Below are 23,639 nucleotides of genomic sequence, written 5' to 3'. Positions count from 1 at the left end.
GTAGTCAGGACCTGTATATTAAGAGTAGCTACCTAGTTTGGAATTTTCTTTCAAATTTATGTAAGCTCCTACACTTTCAATATATTATATTATAGTAATCAATAAAGCATGTATAACTTTACCAAAAAGTGGCCTATGTACTTTCATGAAAATTTTGTACACAAATCCAATTTTAAGTATATGAATTTTGAAATTAATAAATTAATTATTTATTTTACACAAGCTGTGTTTTCTATTTGATGAAATTCAAGAGTTTTTGTTTATTCCCTTAATTGTTTGTGAATAGAATTGTACAGCTAGTACTTGTTTTTTAAAGGGAGCTTTTTTTTCCTTTTAAAAAAGTCTAATCTTCAGTTTTCAGTCTCTGATATTAAAGCCTATAAAGATGCTACTAAAGTTTTGGAGTGAATTTTGTAATGAACAATTTTCTTTGACAGTACTTGGATTTTAAGCTTACATTATATAAGCAAATTACATACATTAAAATTACAAATTTAGGTAGATATATCCTGACCTGGAAGAAACAACATGACAAAAAAATTTCCAAGGAAAATTTTTTGAAATTCCGTACTTACACATACAACACTGTTCTGGTATCACCAACTTTCCCAGCATCTCCAACAGTAAGAGTATCATAGCCTCTTTCCAGTTCAAACTCTTCAAAAGCAAGCTTTATGACCTAATAAAATGAAATAACTCATTTATTTCAAAACATATCCGCATGTCATCTAATGTGTTCTAGTCTTAAAAAAATTATTTGGCTATCGTAAATTAAGTCATGAGGCAATAATTATTTCAGTTCATCAAATTTGAATTTACAAAGGTACCTAGAAAGAACAGAAGTGAAGAAAATTCTATATTTTCTAATACCCGGAGGCAAGTCAATGCCATAATATTTTAGAGGTATCAAATATTAAAGATGCCAGTTACCCCTAACTGGTGATAATTGGTCACTATTGAAGCAGCAAATCCTCTTCTTTTACTATAATAGCTATATAAAAATTACACAGCATAGTACTGGAAGTGTATTAAAACATTCTCATCTGTTGAATTATACAATAATAAGATAGCAGGTATGAACTAGCAATTCATAAGAAGATGGAGGAGGCTGGTGCACAGAAATACAAAAGCAGAAATTTCTTTGTATAAATTACTAATATTAAACTATGATTCCACTCAGTGTCTAATCATAAATTGCCAAGAAAATTAGAAATGTATCTCTCAGAATTCTTTGAAAAAGTATTAACTGAAACTGTAATTTTACAAAATAAAATATAGTACGAAAATGGAATTAGATCTGTATAAAAGAATACTTCTAAGACAAGCACTTTTAGAGTTCAGTAATGGTAAGTAGTTGCAGCTTATATCTATGTACATATATATGGACATTGTACGTTTTTGTAATTTGATATAAAATATTCTGCAGACAACTTGATATGAATGTGGAGGCACAGTGACTTCCCATAAAATTATTCATTTTATCTTTATGCTAACTTTTACAGATATCCTTGGGTACACTTTCAGACAACTTCAGCCATTGCATGAAAATACAATTAATTTTTCTTCCTTTTTGTGGTTAAAAACATCATTTCGGTCAGATTTCAGCTTTCAGCCTCGGCCTTAATATGCTGCTATTTTGGTAGCAACACATGAAAAAACAATGATTCCATCCACTTATGTTTATTTCTATGTGATTATCATGGTAGAATTAATTGCAAACAAATTACAGCCCTTAAGAAAAGCAGCATCCAAGATAAGTTACTTGTCTAAACTTCCTCAGTATTAAAAAAGAAAGCTAGACCATCTCATTTCTCTGTGTTGGAATTGGAAAAGCCCACTATAATAAACTTCAGAGAGGAACTTACACTATTAGAGTAGGTGAGCCTTACATTGTACTATGTGACTTCAGCTTGTAACCCAAAGAAAAGACTGTTTTTAATAAAATACCCATCAACTTAAGATAGCATATTGCCTCTTGCTGTAAAGTCATGTCTTGCTTTTCAGAACTTCCTTTGCCATCTCTGCTATTTGTATAATTATGTTTTTTAAACTATGCTAAATTGACTCCAGGACTAAAACCACTTGTATATTTTAAAATGGAGCTAATATTTACTTGAGTGTCACTAAAAATCAAAGAGAAAGAGTTCTAAAGAAAAGCTAAACGGTTCTAGGATATCCACTATTAACACAAATATCTGTATAATTATTTTGACCGTAAGTCAAGAGGGTTTGTGATGTAATACAGGCTTTTCATGGTATATTGTACAGACCTGCCAGATTTTGAGACTGAGTGTAATGCATTATCTACATTTGCAAAATCACAGAATTATGGAATCATTTAGTTTGGAAAAGACCTCCAGGATCATCGAGTCCAACCTTTGATTCATGACCACCTTGTCAACCAGACCACAGCACTAAGGGCCAAATCCAGTCATTTCCTGAACACCTCCAGGGATGGTGACTCCCTGGGCAGCCCATTCCAATGTTTAATAACCCTTTCTTTGAAGAAACTCCTTGTGGTGTTCAATATAATCCTCCCTTAGCATAAATTAAGACTATATCCTCACATCCTCATGCATGGGAGAAGAGGTCAACCCCCACCTTGCTACAACCTCCTTTCAGGTATTTGTAGGGAGCAATAAGGTCTCCCCTGAGCCTCTTTTTCTCCAGACTAAACAACCCCAGCTCTCTCAGCTGCTCCTCATATGACTTGTGCTCCAGATACTTCACCAGCTCCATTTCCCTTCTCTGGACACGTTTCAGCATCTCAATGTCTTTTTTATAGTGAGGGGCCTAGAACTGGATACAGCACTCGAGGTGTGGCCTCACCACCACCCAGTACAGGGGAAAGAATCACTTCTCTGGTCCTGCTGGCCACATTATTGTTGATAAAATCAAGGATGCCATTTGCCTTCTTGGCCACCTGGGCACACTGCTGGTTCATGTTCAGATGGCTGTCGACCAGCGCCCACAGGCCCTTTTCCACTGGGCAGTTTTCCAGCCACTCCTCCCCAAGCCTGTAGCTCTGCATGGGGTTATTGTGACCCAAGTGCAGGACCTGGCACTAGGCGCTGTGGAACCTCATACCACTGACCTCAGCCCATTGATCCAGCCTGTCCAGATCTTTCTGCAGAACCTTCCTACCCTCCATTAGACCAACACTCCTACTTGAGAGTCGCGAGTTTGCTGAGGGTGCACTCCCCCGCATTCAGATCATCAATAAAGATATTAAACAGGACTAGGCCCAATATTGATCCCTGGGAGACACCACTGGTGGACTGGCTGCCAACTGGATATAGCACCATTCACCATCACTCTCTAGGCCAGGTCAGCCAGCCAGTTCTTAACCCAGTGAAGAGTGAACCTGTCCAAGTCATGGACTGTCAGCTTTTCTAGAAGAATGTCATGGGAGACAGTATTGAAGGCTTTACTGAAGCCCAGGTAGACAAAATCCACAGCCTTTCCTGCATCCACTAGGTGGGTCACATGGTCATAAAGGAAATCAGGTTGGTTAGGCAGGACCTGCCCCTCCTAAATCCATGCTGGCTGGGTCTGATCCCTTGGTTGTCCATTGTTTCAATAATCACAAGAATTTTAGGTAATATGCTGCAGACAAATAATATACATTTCCATCTGCTCCTGATGGAATTCCTAGATTCTAGGATTATAGTATTCCTAGATTATATCAGTACAAAATTTAATTATTAAATCAAGACTAATAAAGCCAAAGAAAAGTAAAAAAAAAAAAAAAATAGAAACAGGTAAGGAGAGCTGTTTCTGGCAAGAGAAAATAACAGTAAGACTTTTAATGTAATTTTTATTTTATATGGAAGAGGAAACTTGATAGAACATTCCGTGAGAAAATATGGTAATGTATTATTTAAGAATGCTCCATTTGGTTAGACTCACAAAATGTTTTACATTACAATTTAAAACCAAATATGAATGTTCACCTCTTTAATAATAAAGGAAGTTAGGGAAAAAAAAAAGTAATTGGATATAAACCATAAATGAAAGATTTAAGTTGCTGGTTAAGCATATAGGAAATACCAAAACAAACATTTCTTTATGGGAAATACATTGTGAAGATATATTATACACTATTAAAAAAAACCCTGTTATCTTCATTTCCATGATAATTGTTATTCTATGTTAACACATAAAATGTTTTGGAAAGACTTTCAAATGGCTGAGAGTAAAGAGATCTAGCTTAAATTTGTTGAATCTGGCTCATAAAACATTAATTTTACCATGTAAACAGTTAGCACCTGGTCTATTCATTGTTCCTTCCACAGTCAGTGGACAGAAAAGGGCATTTTTTTTCTGTCATAAACCTCCTGAGTTGGAAAGAACCCACAAGGATCATCAAATCCAGCCCCTGGCAGGGGGCTCCTGCACAGGACAGTCCCAAGAGTCACACTATGCGCCTGAGAGCATTGTCCAAACGCTTCTTGAATTCTGCGCTGAACTTGGTGTTGTGACCACTTTCCTGGGGAGCCTATTCCAGTGCCCAACCACCCTCCAGGTAAAGAACCTTCTCCTAATATCTAAATTAAACCACCCCTAACACAACTTCAGGCCATTCCCCCAGATCCTGTCACTGGTCATCACAGAGAAAAGATTAGTGCCTGCCTCTCCTCTTCTCCTCACAAGGAAGTTGTAGACTGCAATGAAGTCTCCTTTCAGTCTCCTCCAGGCTGAACAGACCAAGTGACCTCAGTTGCTCCTCATATGGCTTCCTCTCCAGGCACTTCACTGTCTTTGTTGCCCTCCTTTGACTACTCTCTAATAGCTTTATATCTTTCTTATATTGCAGTGACCAAAACTGCAAACAATATTCAAGATGAGGCTGCACCAGCGCAGAGCAGAGTGGAACAACGCTCTCCCTCGACTGGCTGGTGATGTTTTGCCTGATGCTCCCCAGGACATGGTTGTCCCTCCTGGTTGCCAGGGCACTGCTGACTCATATTCAATTTGCCATCAACCAGGACTCCCAGGCCCCTTTCTGTGGCACTGCTTTCCAACATCTCATTGCCCAGTCTATATACACAAACAGGGTTGCCCCATCCCAGGTGCAGAATCCATCATTTTCCCTTGTTAAACTTCATGTGGTTGGTGATTACCCATCTCTCTGATTTGTTGAGGTCTCTCTGCAGAGCCTCTCTGCCCTCGAGGGAGTTTAACATGTCCTCCTAATTTCGTATCACTGACAAACTTACTTAGCATCGCTTCCAGTCCTGCATCCAAGTCACTTATGAAGATGTTGAAGAGCACAGGGCCCAAGATGGAGCCCTGTGGAACCCCACTAATGGCAGGTCACCAGTCTGATATTCCTCCATTACTATTACCCCCTGTTCCTGACCCCTGAGCCAATTGCTCACTCATCCTATGATGTGTTTATGCATCTGCGTGCTAAAATTCCAGTAATACTAATCTGATCATTACCATTACATATGCTTAGTATGAACTGATTAAAATGAAGAAAAGAATTAATTTTCATTTAGAAAAACTGGAAACACAAAAATTGCTTCCAAACCTATTATATTTATTTCTGGATGATCAGTTACATTCTTCTTACAGAAGAATGATCCTATTTGCTTTTTGAAATATATGAGATGAAATTACCTTATAAGCAATTCAGAATGATTACTTGTTATTAGATAAATAGACTGTGAAAGCAAACAAAAAAAAAGCTTAAAAATGCGAGACACCTTAAGAGGTACCTACAGGCAAGTTTTGCAAGTGAATTTCCTGTCATAATTACTTTCTCATTTCAAATATTTTCCTCTGTGCTAGGCACTCCTACATTTTATGTTTCTGCTGGCATAATTGCTATTGCGAGTAAGGGAGAAAGGCAGCACCAGAGCTGTAAGAAATGACTGTAACGACTGGAAGAAGCAGTAGGGTGCATGGCAATGTGACATCTCCAAAACGTCTAGGTGTGCATGTTCTTTTCACTACTAATAAGGCCTATTTTGTTATTACTTAAATATGTTAGAAATGTATGCATTCAGTATAGTAAATAGAATGCAAAAGTAAGAGCATGAATTTTAAGGTGCAAGAAGAAATGTGAACTATCTGTAAGATGTCTGTTATATTTACAAGAGATCAATCAAGCAACTACAAAAAAAAATAAACACAGGTACTAGTAGAAATGTATCTTATTCCAAACATATGAAGATCAGGGAAATAGAACTGAGGATCCTTGATTAAAAGTTTTAAAATTATAAATAGAAAATGTGTTAATTATAAAGGATTTTGATGAAAGCTGTTTGCAACTGTTACAGGTTACTCCATTTAACTGACATACTAGCTTCACATATATAATAGTATTTTCCTACTTTGCATTTCTCCCCGCTTCTGTGTAAAATTTGAAAGTAACATGAATATTTCAGGTTTTTTTGACTCTGTCATTTCTTTTATAGACACTTCATGCTTAAAGGGACATGAAAGTGAAAGAGGCCATTACTGTCAGTACAAATACAGAAGCGCTGTTTTGTCTTTCAGATTCCTAAATATTTTTTAAAAATTTCTAGAAGAATGGAGCCAGATGCTTAAATTAGTGCTTAAGAGTCACTGTAATTATGGACAAAATCCAGAGGAAGAGGGAACATAGAAAATTGACTACAAATAATAATAAAACTAGTTTACTCATGCACAAATTCTGTGGGCGATTAATTGTGAAAGATGGCAAAACTTTTTTTCATATTCCTTTATAAAACAAGTTATTTATTTTACCTCAAAGCCCTTAAAAGGTAAACCATTTATCACAGCAGTATTATTCATAATTTGATATAGGTAGAGCTATAATTAATAAGATGCAAAATTAATAACTCATAACTCTCAGCCTGAAATAGGCTCCAATCAGGTAAAATAAAGTTTATGCCAAATAGAAGGGTCTGTCCTGTAAAATTTTAATTCCTCCAGTTTTTGTCGAGTGGCAGAAAATTTATTGAAAACACTCAGATTATTCTGTCCCTTATTTTAAAGAAATGTTAAACGTGTTTGAAACTACTGTTATCCAACAACTACAGTTACTTAAAAAGCAATTATAAAAAGAAAATTGCTTATTTTTCAAAATTGACATTATAATTTAGATTTCTCATTCTCAGGAATTTATTTTCCTTTTAGCCCCAACTGATGACTCGAAAATGAACCTAATAACCATACCTGGTAGAAATTAAATAAAGATAAGAAGGAAATAGCAATAATAATATATCATGTAACAGTAATAATGTAAAACAAAAGGTGCTGAGGCTGTTTTTAAAAAAGGAGAGAAAAAATAATATAATAATCACAAGAATAAAAAAAAAAATTCCAACAATTTGTTTTATAATGATTTCCCCATGCTTGAAACATTTCTCACGTAAATAAATACAGGTTGTCTTTTTCCCCATTGCTTTTCATTCTTTGGATTGCCTATGATAACAGGTTTCTACATTCTCTACTTTGAATGTACTTGCCATACATCCAACATAGCCCTTCTTCTGCAAGTTAATTAAGGCCAAATAATTTGAGATGTTTAAAAGAAAACAATAGAAATAATCTTAAGAAATAACAGTTCATTTTGTTTATGTAGTAAAGATGAAGAAGTGACTTGACACTGATCTTAGAATAGTCCAACAAGGAAGAACTTTCTGAAAATGTATATAGAAATTAAGAATGGGCATAGAGTGGCTGGAAGCTGAAATTAGAGAAAATATAGAATTAAGAGTAAAAATTAGAATAATAAATTTTTTGCTTCTATGAAGTACCATTTCTAGTGGTAGCTGATGATTATGTAAAACAGGTCTATAACTAATCACATATTAATTTTAAATACATACACAGTAAGGCAGTGAACACATTATTAAACACAGTTTTGTTTCTTGTGTAGAGGGAGACATGTAAAAAAAAAATCCCTTAATGATGACTTCAGAGTTAACAGAGCTGCCACAATCTGTTACTCAGTCAGAGAAGCAGCTTGTCGCCAAGTCAGATTTTAATCTTCAGATATAGAGTCCAGACATCATGTCAAAGTTCACTTTACCATCTTAAAAAATTAAGACATTTTCCTTCTTCTCTTTTTGGTTAGTTTGATATGTATACAAATATGTCATTTCTAAGTACAGAGAATACTACGAAACGCTAAAATTTAATTTTAAAATCAAATACCACAGCCCAATGAATGTTTTATATTTATGTGAGCCATATTTTGAATGAATTATCAATCAGCTTGATTTAGATTTGAGAGATAAAATTAAAACAATAAAAAGTAGAATCATAAGATAAGATATTATATGTTCACACTAAAAGTTTGGAATTTATCACTTTTGGACAATTTTAGACAACTCTCTGATATAGCAGGATGATCTATTTCTCATTTTCTGCCAAAGGAAAATGCCAAATATATGGCTTTCATTTTTGCTCCTGCTGCTGCTCCAACTGTCAGTAGGAAACAAATATGGAAGTATAAACTTTAAAGAAACACGATACATTTTTTTTTAACTGAACAACGGAAAAGAAGGCAAAAAAACGTTTCTATTATTATCTTTATGTGCCATTCATGAAAAAGAATTCCAACTCTGCTCATATCTTTGGAAATCTTTTTCAAAACATTTTAAGCAGTTTTTCTAAAATGGTGAGTAGCACCCACTGATGAAAAAGACACAGCAATGATAAAAAATAAAGAAATACTTTTAGATTTGCTGTTCAAAACAATGTCTAAAACTACTGTTCTTTAAATTTGAAAATGAAGTTAGCATTTGTTAAAAACAAGTTATACATAAACTAAGAATACATTAATTACCAGAAAAGAACTCTGATTTAAATAAAGGCTGAGACTATTACTTATTAAATAAGCCTGTCAATTTTTTTAGCCTCAGAAATTTAAGCAGCAGAAACATACTTAGTTTACCCTCTTTGACTGTTGTCTTACTTCCTAAAATCTTTAAAGAATAGGTTAATTTTATTAATTAATTCAAAGTGCATATGAGGCTTGATACAGCACAAGAAGTGAAGGGCTACATGAAGAAGTTGTTAAGTATCAAAAGTGCACATTCATTTATATAGACACAGACTATTCCCCAGACAGAGCCCTATGTAGGAATTTGGAGAGTTAGATCTCAGTTTTGCTATTATTGTGTAGTCCTTAAAATAATTAATTTCAGATCCTTGAAAATTACTTATATAACAGCATAATTCCTCAAGAGTTTTCTGATATTTTAATTCTTCTTACTTAAACTTCATGTAAAACATGAATAAAATATGATAAACATTCAAACTTCAGAAAATAAAAAAAAAAAATCTAACAAATTCTTTGCGTCCCAACTGTAACATCATTGTGCAACATTCACTGAGGAATTCTAACACCTTTGTAATGACATGTGGGCCAGTGGAATACCCAGGAGATAAAAGTAACAAAATAACAAAGCAGAATTTGCATTTGTGACCTTAAACAAAAAATTAATTATGGGAAATCTATATCCTTATAACCAAACTAAGTAGTTCCAAGTCCAGTAGTATTTTTTGGCTGAACACATTGGATAAATCCTATATTTCATGCATTCTATGCTATGAAACATTTTAAAGATGGGTTCCTTCAGTACTTTCTCTCAACAGTAGCAGAAAGGTGGATAAGCATTGTTGAGAATGCATAAGCTGTTTTGTTTGAGAAGTAGAGTACTTCAGCTGTTGGTTTCTTGTTATTATGGCAAAACAGTTCCAAGGGCAGAAACTATTTAATTTAGAGGGTGATGTATCCTGGAATCACAATGTATTGTGCAAAAAGGCAATTGAATTGAATACTGGAAAGTCTCCAGAGGTATAAGGAGATGCTTAAAAATTTATAGAAGGAAATGCCTTAGAAAAATATAATGTGCCAGTGGAATTAATTTGCTAAAAATGTATACAATCTCAGAGTTCAACTACTGTTTAATGCTATTTAGAAGAGACTGGAAAAGTCTGAGCCATACTGAGCTGAATTACAAACTCTGATAAAGGAGGTGTGTTACTGTGCTAACAGAAGGTTGTATTTATGTAAACGAACTTTTAGAGGAAAAGTAAGCAGTGTGTCAGTTTATAGTGTATCTTTCTTTGAGCTAAATTCAGATGTCCACACTCGGATATTTTCTGTCTTATGTCTTTGCATCCTGTCTGACTTCTAACTGCCTCTCTAGAAGGATACGGATTTTCCTTGCATGGACATCTTGAATACCTGAGCATCTCATACAGTAATAGATACTTGAGGATGGACAAATGAATTGTGTCCTTTATGTACTGATGTGTTTGATGTAATAAGAAAAAGCGTGCTTCATATAGAAAAACCCCTTAATTAAAATCTTAAAGCATATAAACTGTTTATATAAAGATTGATACATACGAGATCTTTTGTTATATACATGATAAGAATAAGGGGACTATGGCTGAATGTACACTCCTGTAATAAGTGTAGTAATATTGTATGGACATTGTATTGTCATGACACTAAGGTTTTACATAAATCTGGAGAGTTTTTAGATAATGTGATATACTAAAAAGTTTAAATCTACTGAGGTTAACTTAATTCTGAATAAAAAAAATGCAAATAAGTTTGCCCTGTGTCTAAATTATGAATAACAAAAAGTTATGAATATGAAATTTTGGCATTCATATTAACAGATTAACTTAAATTAACTTTGTAAATTCCCTTTTCCCCAAGCTTTTCATCCTACTATGTTTTCAAAATATACAACTACATGTCTGGTTGGCCCAAGTGTACTTCAAAAATAGAAACAAATTGTTTTGAATAATTCCCCTTATTATTATAATAATCAAAATTCAAGGCCAAAATTCTAGCCCTGATATAGCAAACAGAACACATAAGGATTTTCATGTTGAAATTTCCTCCTGTCACTTCAATCCATGAAAAGGAATTTGTTTTAATGTTTACTTCACAAATAAGTAAGTTTTTGGAAGTTTGTGTTTCATCTCACAAAATTACGTTTTTTCAATAAATTCTAAATACAACAAAATTTAAGCAACCTTTATAATGCATATTTTTGAGCCAGAAAAGAAATAAAAATTTAAACAAAACAAAACCAAAAGTGCCCAAACCAAAACCAAACAAAAAAAAAAAAAAAAAAAAGAAAGGAACAATCTTGTTATTTTGGAGAGATTTGAGTTACCTACAGTCTAGGAAATAGTAAGAATGCTAGCATGGGACACCAAATTTTGTAATTTACTGGCCATGAATAAATAACAAAGAAAGGAGCCATTAACTTCAGCCTATGAGAAGAACCCACATTCAAACAGTTTCTGATGAACTGTATCCCAAAAGAGGGACTGTGCACTGGATCAGGGGACATGACTGCAGCCCACATCCCCACATCCCCGCACCACTCAGTAGAGTTGGATGTAGAAGAGTTAGACTTCAGAAAAAGTTTTTCAGTGTTGTTTCTCGCATCCTACCGTATTTTTAATTTTAAATAAATTAATGTTCCCCACGTTGAGTCTATTTTGCCTAGCTGGTGAGCAATCCCACTGTCCTTGCTTTGACCCATGAGCTTTTTCATCTTATTTTCTCCCACCGCTCTGATGAGGAGGGGGAGCAGGAGAGAAGCTTGGTGGGCACCTGCCAGCCAGCCAAGGTCAACCCACAACAACTATATAGAAGAATTGCCTTAATGTCATAAATTGGAACACTAAATCTAATAAGAATTAAGATATTTGCATTTAAATATAATGAATATTAATCTTATATTAGTGAGAAAACCAATAATTTCTCCCAAAAGCCACAAAAATAATGATAGCATTGACAGTACTTACATTTTGAGCCTTATTCAGCAATGCTTCTCATGGTTTAAATTTCCAAAAATAAAAAGCACAACACAAAACCTAATTACATATGTAACCTTTTTGGTAATAATAGTTTACCTGCCCCAGCTTTAAAACTTAATCTCCCACACCTGAACGTACTTTCTCAAATCCTATACTTTTGTTGAAAATGTCCCTTGCATCTCAGTGATACTGAATATACACATTTTCATCCTGTGGCATGAGGAATATATGTATTAAGAGGAAGCAGTAAATATGATTGACTTTAATGATCGCAGGCCTGACTCTTGGATCATCTACCTTGATTTTACATCTTTGCATCTGTAAGCACTTAAGTAGAGCTGTTCTTGATCTGTATTTGTAAAAAGTATACCAGAATCAGTGAAGATGATCTCTGGTCATTAGTCTCAAAACCATATGGCAATCTGCTCAAATATGCGAGTAATAGTGCCCTGTAAGAATACATTTGGGCACAAGTCATCATCTGGGTATAATTCAAATTATAAATTAGTAAACAGAACAGTTTCTTTCAGTTTGCATTAAATGAGGAGTTTATGTAAAAACTCCATTAAAATGTAAAGAGAATAATAGCTGCAATTTTCCCTCTGCAGTATTCTATCACTTGTTTTTAAATCAGGGTAGAACAAATAAATAATTTACTCCAGAAAAAAATAAAAATAAAAATTACTTAATAGCAAAATGTGCTGTCAATAAAATAATAGGGGGAAAAAAGAGAAAAAAATGTCTTTACAGATGTATTTCAAAGACTTTTAAACCAGTTTTAAATATCTTGCTTCCAAAGATGTGCACACACTTTCTTTCTTGTTGAAATTCTTATCAACTTTGAAACATGAAGATATATGGGCTAGAAACTTAAATAAAATGTAAAACATATTTCAGACAAGTTGGATCAATGACTAAGCAAAGTAGGTTTTAAGATATGAGAGCAGTTTCAATTTGACTAGCATGTCAATGAAACCTGCAAACCAAAGAGCCTTAGGTGGAGTTACAGATTTCCTTTTGCCCTTTCTAGCTAATTAAAAAAATAGTGTTCTGTTGCTCTGCAATTTCTTCTTTTGTTTATATAACAAATTATAAGCATAGCATGCATTTATTATATTTAGCATAAATTCTGAGACTGGTGTTATAAATGCAGAATTTGTAAGGCAGTTTGGGTTGGAGGGAGCACTGACTTGTATAAATCATATTCAGGTATAATCTTCAATAAAACTGATCTATCTTGAACAGCAATAACAGCATTGTATCAAAGAGCTTGAGAAAATATGACAAAAATGTGTCCTGGCACCTTTTAATAAAAGCAAATCACAAAATATCCCTGAAGGCTAGAACTAGTTCTTAATACTTGACTGAGAAAAGGTATGAAGTCTTTAAAATCTGAAATGAAAATGAAAAAATAATTTTATCAAGACAAATGAAAACAAGTAAAATTTAAAGTGGAATAAATTTTGTTCTTTGACATCTACGCTTAATAACATATTGGTGACCTTTTTGCAACTTAAGAAAAGAACTTAGAGCAATATATGTAATATGGACTTTACTATCAGGCATAGCATAGCATAGGATAGGTGTAGGATAGGGGTGGAATAGATAAAGGTAGAATAGAATAGAATAGAATAGAATAGAATAGAATAGAATAGAATAGAATAGAATAGAGCAGAACAATAGAAAAATACCTACGAGGGTCATCAAGTCACACTGCCTGACCACTTCAGGACTGACCGAAAGTTTAAAATATGTTATTAAGGACATTTTTCAAACCCTTTTAAACACTGACAGGCTTGGGGCATTGACCAGTCTAGGAAGTCTCTTCCACTGCTTAACCACTCTCTTGGTAAATAAATGTTTCCTGATGTCCAGTCCAAACCTCCCCTGGCACAGCTTTGAACCATTCCCACAGGTCCTACCCCGAATGACAGGGAGAAGAGCTCAGCACCTCTCTCCACTTCCCCTCCTGAGGGAAGGATACTCTTAAATGATGAAAACAGTAATAAAAGATCTATGATATGAACTGTCCAATTCTGCCAAACATAGACATTAATAGAAGAGTAGTATCTTAAAACTTTACTTATTTAAGACATAATACTCCAGGCACAATTGCCTGTGCACCTTTAAAGAAAAATATGAAAGTGGAGAGGCTCACTAATAGTGTCAGGAAGAAGTTATTCATTTAACATATATCATGTTGCACATATTGTTTTATATTGAAACAATCTTAATGATTATGATTTTGAAAATTATAACTGTAAAATTAATTTGGATTTTATACAACTATACTTTCTTTTCTCATTAAATATGTATTTTAAGTACAAGTTAAAGAAAATTGCTTCAATATGTGAAGCAAAGGGTTTTCTCCACCATAGAAACCTCCCTTCTACAAAAATAGTTGTGTTCTATGAAACACAGTGATAAAGAGCAAACCAAAAGATGTTTAGATCTTGTCACGAAATGTTTTATCTAGATAGTATAAAGAATTTTATTAATATTTCAGTTACATGAAATCACAGAACTTTAAAAAACCAAACTAAAATAATGAACCCAGAAGTACCACAACATACCTAAAAATCCAAACAAATAAAAAAATCAGTCAGTCATCGGAAAAAAACTATAAGCTATGCCATTGCAGAGCACCCAAGTGTTGTGCTATGGTGTGTGACATTATGCAAAATTTCAGTGATTAACTTTTATTTGCTCCTCCCCAGTTGCTGAAAAAAACCTAGAAAATTTAAACAATCATGTTGGCCTGTAACAAAACTAGAAGGAAAATCTATTTGCCTGAGGTTGATTCTGTGGGATGTGTAAATTTTTTTTTACAGAATTTAGTGACATGATGAAATTTGATTACAGCATTGGGCTTCTCACTTTTTCTAATTATTACACATCTCACTGTTTTTTTCTGATTGAAATTGGACATGGAGAGCAGCAAGAGCAATGACAGTTTCCTGCTCTGCTCAGGATGCACCATAATCTCACCTATTGATGCAACATACAGGTCATCTATATCCTGAAGGAGATTGGCACTCAGGATGAATTGAAATAGAAACATGGTAAAATGCATGACAGTCACTTAGGGCACAGTTGATTAGAGGCCTGTTAAAACCTGTTTAACTGTAAATGAAAAGGTGTAAAGTGGGCATGAATCAAACCCACTGAGGTCATGTAGGTGGATTTCACATGTAAATGTTCAAACCTTGAAAAACACACCCCTGTTCATTCCCACTGAGATCTATGTTCCCTTGGGCAAACTGCCTCAAGTGCTCACTTGAGATATGCACACTGAAAGTGTATTATTAAATGCACCACGTTTCCTGATACACATAGCAGAAAGCAATTTTGGACTTCAGAATATAACTAATTAGTATCACCAAACACAATAGTTTTACCTACCTGTATATATAAAACCCCCATATAGTCCATGTACACATAGTCAGACAGACAAATACATATAACAGCTGCACAAGGTTTGAGGAGTTGTTAGTTTTTTACAACAGTGGTCATTACAAAATATTTTAGTGTTGAACATAGACTTCTTTCTGAGAAATAAATTCCTCAGCTGAGACATACAAAACCTTACAACCATTTATAGATACACTGTGAGAGAAGCGAATATCATTCAACCAGTCATTTATTTATACTGTGTTTTCTTATATGTATTATAAGTTTAAATGCAACCACCATTAGAATGCCCAGTCAGTCTCCTAGAATGACTTTCCTTTACAACTGACTTCACTGTTTCATCCCTGGTTCCCAAATATCTTGCAACCAGGCAGCTCTGTATATGCAGCAATGCCATTCCTAGTAACAAGCCACAACCTTTGCACTGAACTTTCAAGGTCTCCGAACTGGTATTTGTCAGGTTTTCCTTGTCTGAACTTTTGCTGGAGGGAGCTGCAGCTTTGTTTTACTTCGTTTTTATGGCAGCAATTTCTCTTATTGACCAGGTGTCTATGGCAGTTTACTTTTGTTTATTTTTGCACAGGACAATTATAATTTTATACAGATAACTGTAACAATCGTTATTATGTTAGAATGAGGAATTTATTACTTTTACAAAAGTTATATCTCACAGCTATAAACTCATCACAGGTCAAGAATTGTATACATAGAGTTGTACAAAGTTGGCTCTAGGGTTAACAAATAAAGAAAAATCCCAGTACCTAATACGGTATAAAATATTCTAACTGAACTAATATTATTTCTTTTTTTTTTTCCCTAATAATTAAATGTAAGTTAATAATTTTTCTTGAATTAAACTTTTAAGATTTTTATTATACTAATAATTAATTCTTGCCTTTACTTAAACGTATTGTGTGCTTCTTCTTTTTCTGTGAATAAGGTTTTGATTTCTTTTTGCTGAGTTATCATTTTGCAATCCCAAGGCCTAAAAATAACTGTAGATTCAGCATTAGCAGATTAAATTTTACTGCATTTCTCTGACATACATTGCTTTATTTTCATTTCCATGGTACTATGATTAATGGTGATGACCACTTGCATTTCTGTAGCAAAATGAGCTTAAAATCTTCTAAAATTATCAATAGTTGTAACATCTTGGCATCATTTTTATAGTAAAAAAATCCTGCTGTCTCCATATTCAAAACAGTTACAGAGTTCATTCTTTGATCTGTTGTGAGAAGCTCTAAAATGGCCTTTGTCTCCAAAGCCTGTTTGCCCTTTAGTCACAAAAGTGTTTTTTCTCATCTTAACAAAGACACAGCTAGGTGTACCTTTCAAAAAAACTTAATTCAAATTAGGTGTAAATATGTTCTTGTTCTTTAAAATTATATAGTTTACGTGTATGTGAAACAGTAGAATTGCACAATTATGCCTATTAGAAGATGATTTATTGCATTATCAGAAAAAAAGGAGTTTTAATCAGAATCATTGTGAGTATGTATGGCAGAAACTAACTTTTGCTATCTGATTTTTCTATTTATAAACCTAGTATCTGAAAATAATAATTTACCCACTATCAATATGCTTGAATTTATCTTTTATTTGCACATGTACACATATATATATATAAACTCATTCCATATTCATGATTCTTGATCTATCTGTATAATTTAAGATTTGGATTTCAAAATGCATGAAAAGTTGAAAGAAATAAATGGAATTAAAGATTTATATTGAAGTTTCAGTTTTGACTTAATGTTTTATAGTGAAAACTGCCACACCCGCCTATTTTATAAATCTGCACCACACATGCCTCAGCAAGCAAATCTGGCATTTGCAATGAGTGTATAATAAAATTCCTGATCAAGTATTATCAAATGTCAGCTACCAGGATAGGTGATTTATCCTAATAGACTTCTACTCCTGGTTTTCTCAATGTGCAAATATAAATGAACAAAAATTCTACTATATTCAAAACAAAATATGAAGTCACATATTAGTCTTTTTGGATTTCATCTGTATATATTTTCTTTGTCCTTATTAAAAGGTTTATCAATGACCTGTATTTGGATCCTAAGTCAGGATACTCTTATTTTATTCCTTTTAATAATGGGTATTTTTAATACTGAGTCTACTTATTTCTAAAGATTTTAGGTATTTAAAACAGACTTTTATGATGTGACAAACAACTATTGTAAAACATATTAACACTTCTAAAAGATTTTTTTTGGCCTATCTATTTCATCAGATCTTCGTTTTTCTTTCTTTTTCTCTTCCCTGTACCTCCCACTTCTACAATGTTCATGGAACGAAACTATTGGTGTTACCATGTGTAAACTGGTAACACCAGTCTGGTAAGCTGTATTAGTGAATACAGCTAGATGTGAAATTAAGTTTGGTTGTGAAGATACTAGTTAAAACATTTAAATTATCAAAATATCATTACTTTATCTTTGCATTTTAAGTCTAGTTGGAAATAGAGTGTACCTTCTAGGTTTCAGTCACAACAGATATCAGATGTGAAGTGGTCCAATTCCTTGCTGAGTTAGATATTGGTATAGAATAACTGATTACTTAACTACTGATTCTTCAAAAAAAATTACTTAATGACTCTTAATGGGATTTTTTTTTATTCTAACCTAGAGTTATTTGGACAGTAGTTAGTGTTTTTAGCTTGATTTTAAAGATGCTTAGAGACTTTGACATTTCTTTTCATGGGCACTTTTTTAAAACAAACTTTCATGAGAATTTTTTTAAAATAAAGCTTCTACACAGGAAAGGACTATGAGTAACTGTAGACAGGTTTAGAAAGCAAAGCGATCTTGAAGAATTGGAGAGATTGCCTTCCAAAGCAAAAAAAAAAAAAAGAGAGAGAGAGATGAAATCGTCATTAAATAGGACACTACATTTAGAAAGGTGTAATGTACTGCTCAGTTACAAAATGAGTGACAACTTATCAGGCAACAGCTCTCTAGAAGAGGGTCTGGATGTCATAAGAGAGCAGGAGCTGAACACAAATCATTAGTCATCTCTCTGAAAAAGCCAGACATAAAGAGCATACATAGTAGTCTGCAACAGATGGGGAGACATTTTTTCTCATTAATCAACTTTTATGTGACCTCAGCTGCAAAGCTGTGTCAATTTGACCTGAAACTTCGGGAAAGATATCAACCAACTAAAACCTATTTCCTTTAAAAATATTAATATTTATAGTTGATATTACTTAGTTTTCAGGAACAAAAAGTATGAATCATGTAAATATTCATCTTGTGTTTCTAACAATAGCACTAGGATACCTTAGTATACTATATAAATAATAGAAACAACAGTATACATTTTTTATTCTATGTAATATATCTAGCCATGGAGAGAAAACAACAAAATTAACAAAACCGTTATGAAAGGCTGGTGACAATGGCGTGAGGTGAATGTTTGAGGGAGTCAGCAAAGACTTGACTGTTCATCAGCAACTAAAACTGGAAACCACGTCCAGGCACATGAGGGAAAAGAAAATAATCTGAGTCACCATGGACTCACCAAGAGGAAATCATGTTTGATCAACATACTTCTGTAAAATTTCTTTTGGAAGAACTTTTGTTATCTTCAGTTCTTGAACAGCTTGGACTGTAGATATGTGTTGAAAAGTGATAGTTTTCAGGAAATATAGAAGTATCATGTAAAGCCAAAATCTGGCAGATAATGACATTTTAATTTTCATTTTAATTTTTTGTTTCACAGCCACAGGTGACAAGGAAACTGAGCACAAAGCAGTTTTGAGATTCTTTATTTTTTTTTTTTTTTACATTTCAATCATTTTGCTCTGCAAAACCTCTACAAGCTCCCTTAATGGTAATGTCCAATATCCCAAATAAGAAAGATGAAAAGCTAAGATATTAATGTGAAACCTTCGGCTATGGTAAGATCTTGTGCATACAGTAATCTCTATCCCTTCTTAAAATATAAGATAAAACTGGAGGCAAACAAAAGCAATTATGTTCAAAGCTGGTCAGTCTTAAAACAAATTGAATGTAAGTATCTCTCTAATAACAGGTACCTGATTTCTGCCAAGTACTACTGAGTTCTGGTAAATATATAGCCTTTGTATCTCTCTAAAATTTGAACAAATAAAGAAATTAAAAACACGTATACCTCACTGGTAAGAGCACATAATTGTTTACTCACTGATGCTCACTAAAAATACACTAGTAGAAAAATAAAAAGTAGAAATTGAGAAGATAATGTCAAGTTATTTTTTGTTTGGTTCCACATTAGTGCTATTTCTGTTTGGTTTCCACTATCATTTGTTTTAACCATGAGTTAGTTTACACCTAAAGGAAGGACATGGCCAAGATCTTCGTATTGTGCAGCTCTCTTTTCCATATTGTTAAGAGACATAAACTGTCAGTAAGACTGAGTGAGAAAAAATATATGCCTGATGCCAACACAAAGTTCAGCATTTGCTTTTTTATCACAGGAAATGGTATTTTTACATGTAATAATTTATTCAAAAAATATTTCAAAATGCAGATGTGACTTCAAAAAGGAGATTTATTCTCCTTACATTCCTGCCTTTTAATCACATTTTAAAAGAAAAAAAACAAAGTTCTTTGTGAATTATAAATTTCAATAGCAACACTAAAAATAAATATATTTGAGACTACCATAATATTGTTAATTCTAAATATGGATCTATAATGTCATTTCCAACCTATTTTATTCTTTCTTTATCACTATCAGTGTCTATTTGGTAGACATTTTTGTTAGCTAAATAGAAAAAATGCTTGAATTACATATCTGGATATAGTGTTTGTCCATCAAAAGGTTATGGATAGGATTAGAGAGTTACATTTAGTCTAATGATTTCAATAAAAGCTTTACTAGCATATTAATTCTTTAGGTATTTTGCATATTACTTTGTATGAAAAATATATTTGAATCTGGAGACCAGCTGGCAGCTGCAATAAGAATAATTTTGTCTTTTTGATACTAATGTTTAGAGATTTTTATTTAAATTAAATATTTCTTCTAAGGAAGATATATCACAGCAATATATATCACAGAGAAAAAACCCTGTGAAATGATAACATAAAATATTTCTTAATTTTCCAATATATTCTGAATTATCTAGAAAATCATAATGCAAGTATATCTCAATTTTTTTTCTGTTACTGCAGACTATTCAGAAGTGCTACTACCAAAACATTTGTTGTAGAACTTTCTCTTTGTCTCTGTTTCTGTAGAGAATAGTACTTCTCTCTTTTTATTAAAAACATTTTTCATTCTGCGATTGCAAAGAAAATCTAAAAACGTGAACCAAGGGCAATTATGAATATGTAGAAAGTCTCAGAAAATGGCTTGTGGAGATTAATTCTGCCCATTATGTCTCATCAGGGACTTTTGGACTCTGATATTAGCATTTTTACACAGCACCAAAAATGTTCTTTTGTTAGAGAAATCAATATTCTGAGTGACAATAACACCCATTATCTTTTTTTCTGTCTCCCTGTTTCATTGTATCTGACATTAGTCAATAACTGTCAATAGAAGAATTCAATTAATTACTGGACATGTATAGACTGATCAGTTGTCTGCCTCAGCTGGAGATGCTGGATTCAGCTGGCAAACAGGAAGTTTTCCTCAGGCCTGTAGAATTTAGAAAACTAACTTGTGAAACTAACTACAGGTTCTCTGAATTCTAAAGTAGGCAGAGCAGTGGGGGGGAGGGTGAAATAAAAATTCGATCAGTATAGTTTTGAAAACTTTTAGCTGCTAACACCCACAGAACTTTAATAATAATAATAATAATAATAATAATAATAATAATAATAATAATAGCAGTAGTATATGACTGCCCTAATTGTTGACAGCTATTACTTCATCTTTAATACTTGAATGAGTGTCTTTTTCAAGTAGAACAAAAAGGCGGGGTACCTCTTGAAGGTGAAGTGAATTAATTATATTTCAAACTGGCATTTAGTTATTCATGATAAAACAATACTTTGGAACAGCACTAGAAGGGTCAAAAAATACTATGCAAATCTTTGATCCCCATATGATGAAGCTGTCCAACACTGAACTGAAAAGCTGAAGACAATATTTAAATATTGAAATCCTATCTCTAAATATCACTCATGTCTACTAAAGCTATCATAATTTTTAAAAGAATTCAACCTTGCTATTGTCTGTTTTTTGGAAGATAAAATAATTTAAATTACTATAATGGCTTTCTAGAATAAAAAAAAAAGATTTAGTATCTTAAAGATATTCTTGATTTTTAAATACTCATTTCTTAACTCTTTGAACAGGGAAAAGACCAGATACAATCAAGCCTAAATACTAGTGGCAAACACAGTTTAGTGAGATATTTACAAGTAAGAATTTAAATTCCTTCATAATGCCATATTTTAATTCTAAAATATTTCTTAAAACTTGTATAAAAATACTCTTTTTGGTCCCTTCTTCTGTAAAAGTATGTTTGTATAATCAAATACCTTTAGGAATCATAATTAGCATTGTACAGGGCTTAAATGGAAAGTTGCAATTTCTTTAAAATTGTTTATAAATATTCTGTTGTACTTGAAATGCCACAAAGATAAGCTTGGTAATTCTTATGTCTGTAGGAATGGAAATGAATGTCTAATACCTGAGGAATTTGTGAAATGCAGATATAAACACATCAAGTATTTCCACTTTTGAAATCACTTCACTAATCAGAGAGTCATTTAGGTTGAAAGTGACCTCTTGAAGTCATCTGGTCCAGCCTCTGGCTCAAGAGTAAGTACAACTAGAAATATAAAGCTTATTATATTTCAAGTGGTTATACTAGATTATCATAAAACTAGTGATTTAATAAATATACCACCTCCCTCATTATTTTACCACCTTATTGTAAATCCAGTTCAGGAATTGTATTTTGATTGGCCTAATTAAAAAACATGGAATGAAAGTAATTATGCTGAAAACATAGTCTCTTAGCAACATAGGTGCAATACAAAATGTTTCAAAGCTTAAGTGGTCATAAAACTTTATAGGAGAATTCTTCAGTGAGTATCTTTGAAACAGCAATCAAAAGATAGATGCACTTGACACATCCACAGGACTCATAAAGAGACTAAAGGAAAGAAGTAAGCAAACTAAAACAACCACAAAACTGTTTCTTAGTTGCATGCAGAATCATCAAGGTTGGAAGAGATCTTCAAGATCATCTAGTCCAACTGTCAACCCAGTACCATCATAATCACCCTTAAACCATATCTCGAGTACCACATCCAGACACCTCTGGAACATTTCCAGAGGCGGTGACTCTACCACCTCCCCTGGCAACTTATTCCAATGCCTAAACACTCTTGCAGTGAAAATTTTTCTTCTAATATCTAATCTGAACCTTCCCTGGTGCAACTTCAGATGATTTCCTCTTGTCTTTTCACTTGAGACATGGCAAAAGAGACAAACCCCCATCTTGCTACAACCTCCTTTCAGGTAGTTGTAGACAGTGATAAGGTCTTCCCTGAGTCTCCATTTCTCCAGGTTAAACAATCCCATCTCCCTCAGCCTCTCCTCACATGATTTGTGTTCCAGACCCTTCACCAACTCCACTGCCCTTCTCCGGACGTGTCCCAGCACCTCTGTGTCTTTCTTGACGTGAGGGACTCAAAAATGAACACAGAACTCAAGGTGCGGCCTCACTAGGGCCAACTACAAGGGGACTATCACTGCCCTGGTCCCGTTGGCCACATTGTTTTTGATACAGGCCAGGATGCCATTGGCCTTCTTGGCCACCTGGACACACTAATGGCTCATATTCAGCTGGCTGTTGACCAGCACACACAAGTCCCTTTCTGTTGAGCAGCTTTCCAGCCACTTTTCTCCCACTCTGTAGTGCTCCATGGGGCTGTTGTGACCCAAGGGCAGAACCCAGCACTTCACCTTGTTATATCTCATACAGCTGTCCTTAGCCCATCAATCCAGCCTGTCCAGATCCCTCTGTAGATCCTTCCTACCCTACTGTAGATCAGCACTTCCACCCAACTTGGTATCATTTGCAAACTGACTGAGAGTGAACTCTATCCCCTCATCTAAATCATCAATAAAGATGTGAAAAAGGACTGAAGATACAGGATCTGCGAGAGGTCCACAATTTTCTGAAGCAGCAGTTGGAGGCCAGGAAGGATTACTTAAGGCATCTCAAATGGTATAAGAAGCCTGTGGTGAAGTAAGTAACTGAAATGTGCTCTAAAACACCTAAATGTAGATGTTCATCCATTTGTGTCTAAAGTTGCTTTAGATATCTAATGTATCACTGTAATAAATACAGCTAAAAGACTTATTCATCAGACTGGCATCCAGGTGCCTGCTTCAGGCTAAGCTGAATTACTGTGTAGATTTCCCTGGTTATAAATGTTTGATGAAAAAATGAAGAGATTTTTTTTTTT

The 23,639-nt window shown here is 33.8% G+C and overlaps 1 protein-coding gene across 3 annotated transcripts in view; it reads right to left on the bottom strand.

Moving 5' to 3' along the window:
- Positions 1-23,639, bottom strand: part of CSMD1 (CUB and Sushi multiple domains 1) — a 1,092,404-nt gene that overhangs the window by 294,895 nt on the left and 773,870 nt on the right. For all 3 annotated transcript variants that reach the window (XM_039385566.1, XM_039385564.1, XM_039385565.1), the window contains exon 11: positions 576-679. In XM_039385566.1, the coding sequence (XP_039241500.1) occupies positions 576-679 (104 nt within the window). The remainder of the gene's footprint in view (positions 1-575; positions 680-23,639) is intronic.

Source organism: Pipra filicauda, unplaced genomic scaffold (genome assembly GCF_003945595.2).
Source record: "Pipra filicauda isolate LSUMZ 115617 unplaced genomic scaffold, ASM394559v2 scaffold41_size5083284_pilon, whole genome shotgun sequence".
NCBI lineage: Eukaryota > Metazoa > Chordata > Aves > Passeriformes > Pipridae > Pipra > Pipra filicauda.
Note: the sequence above shows the minus strand (reverse complement) of the source record. Positions and strands in the feature narration are given on the sequence as shown.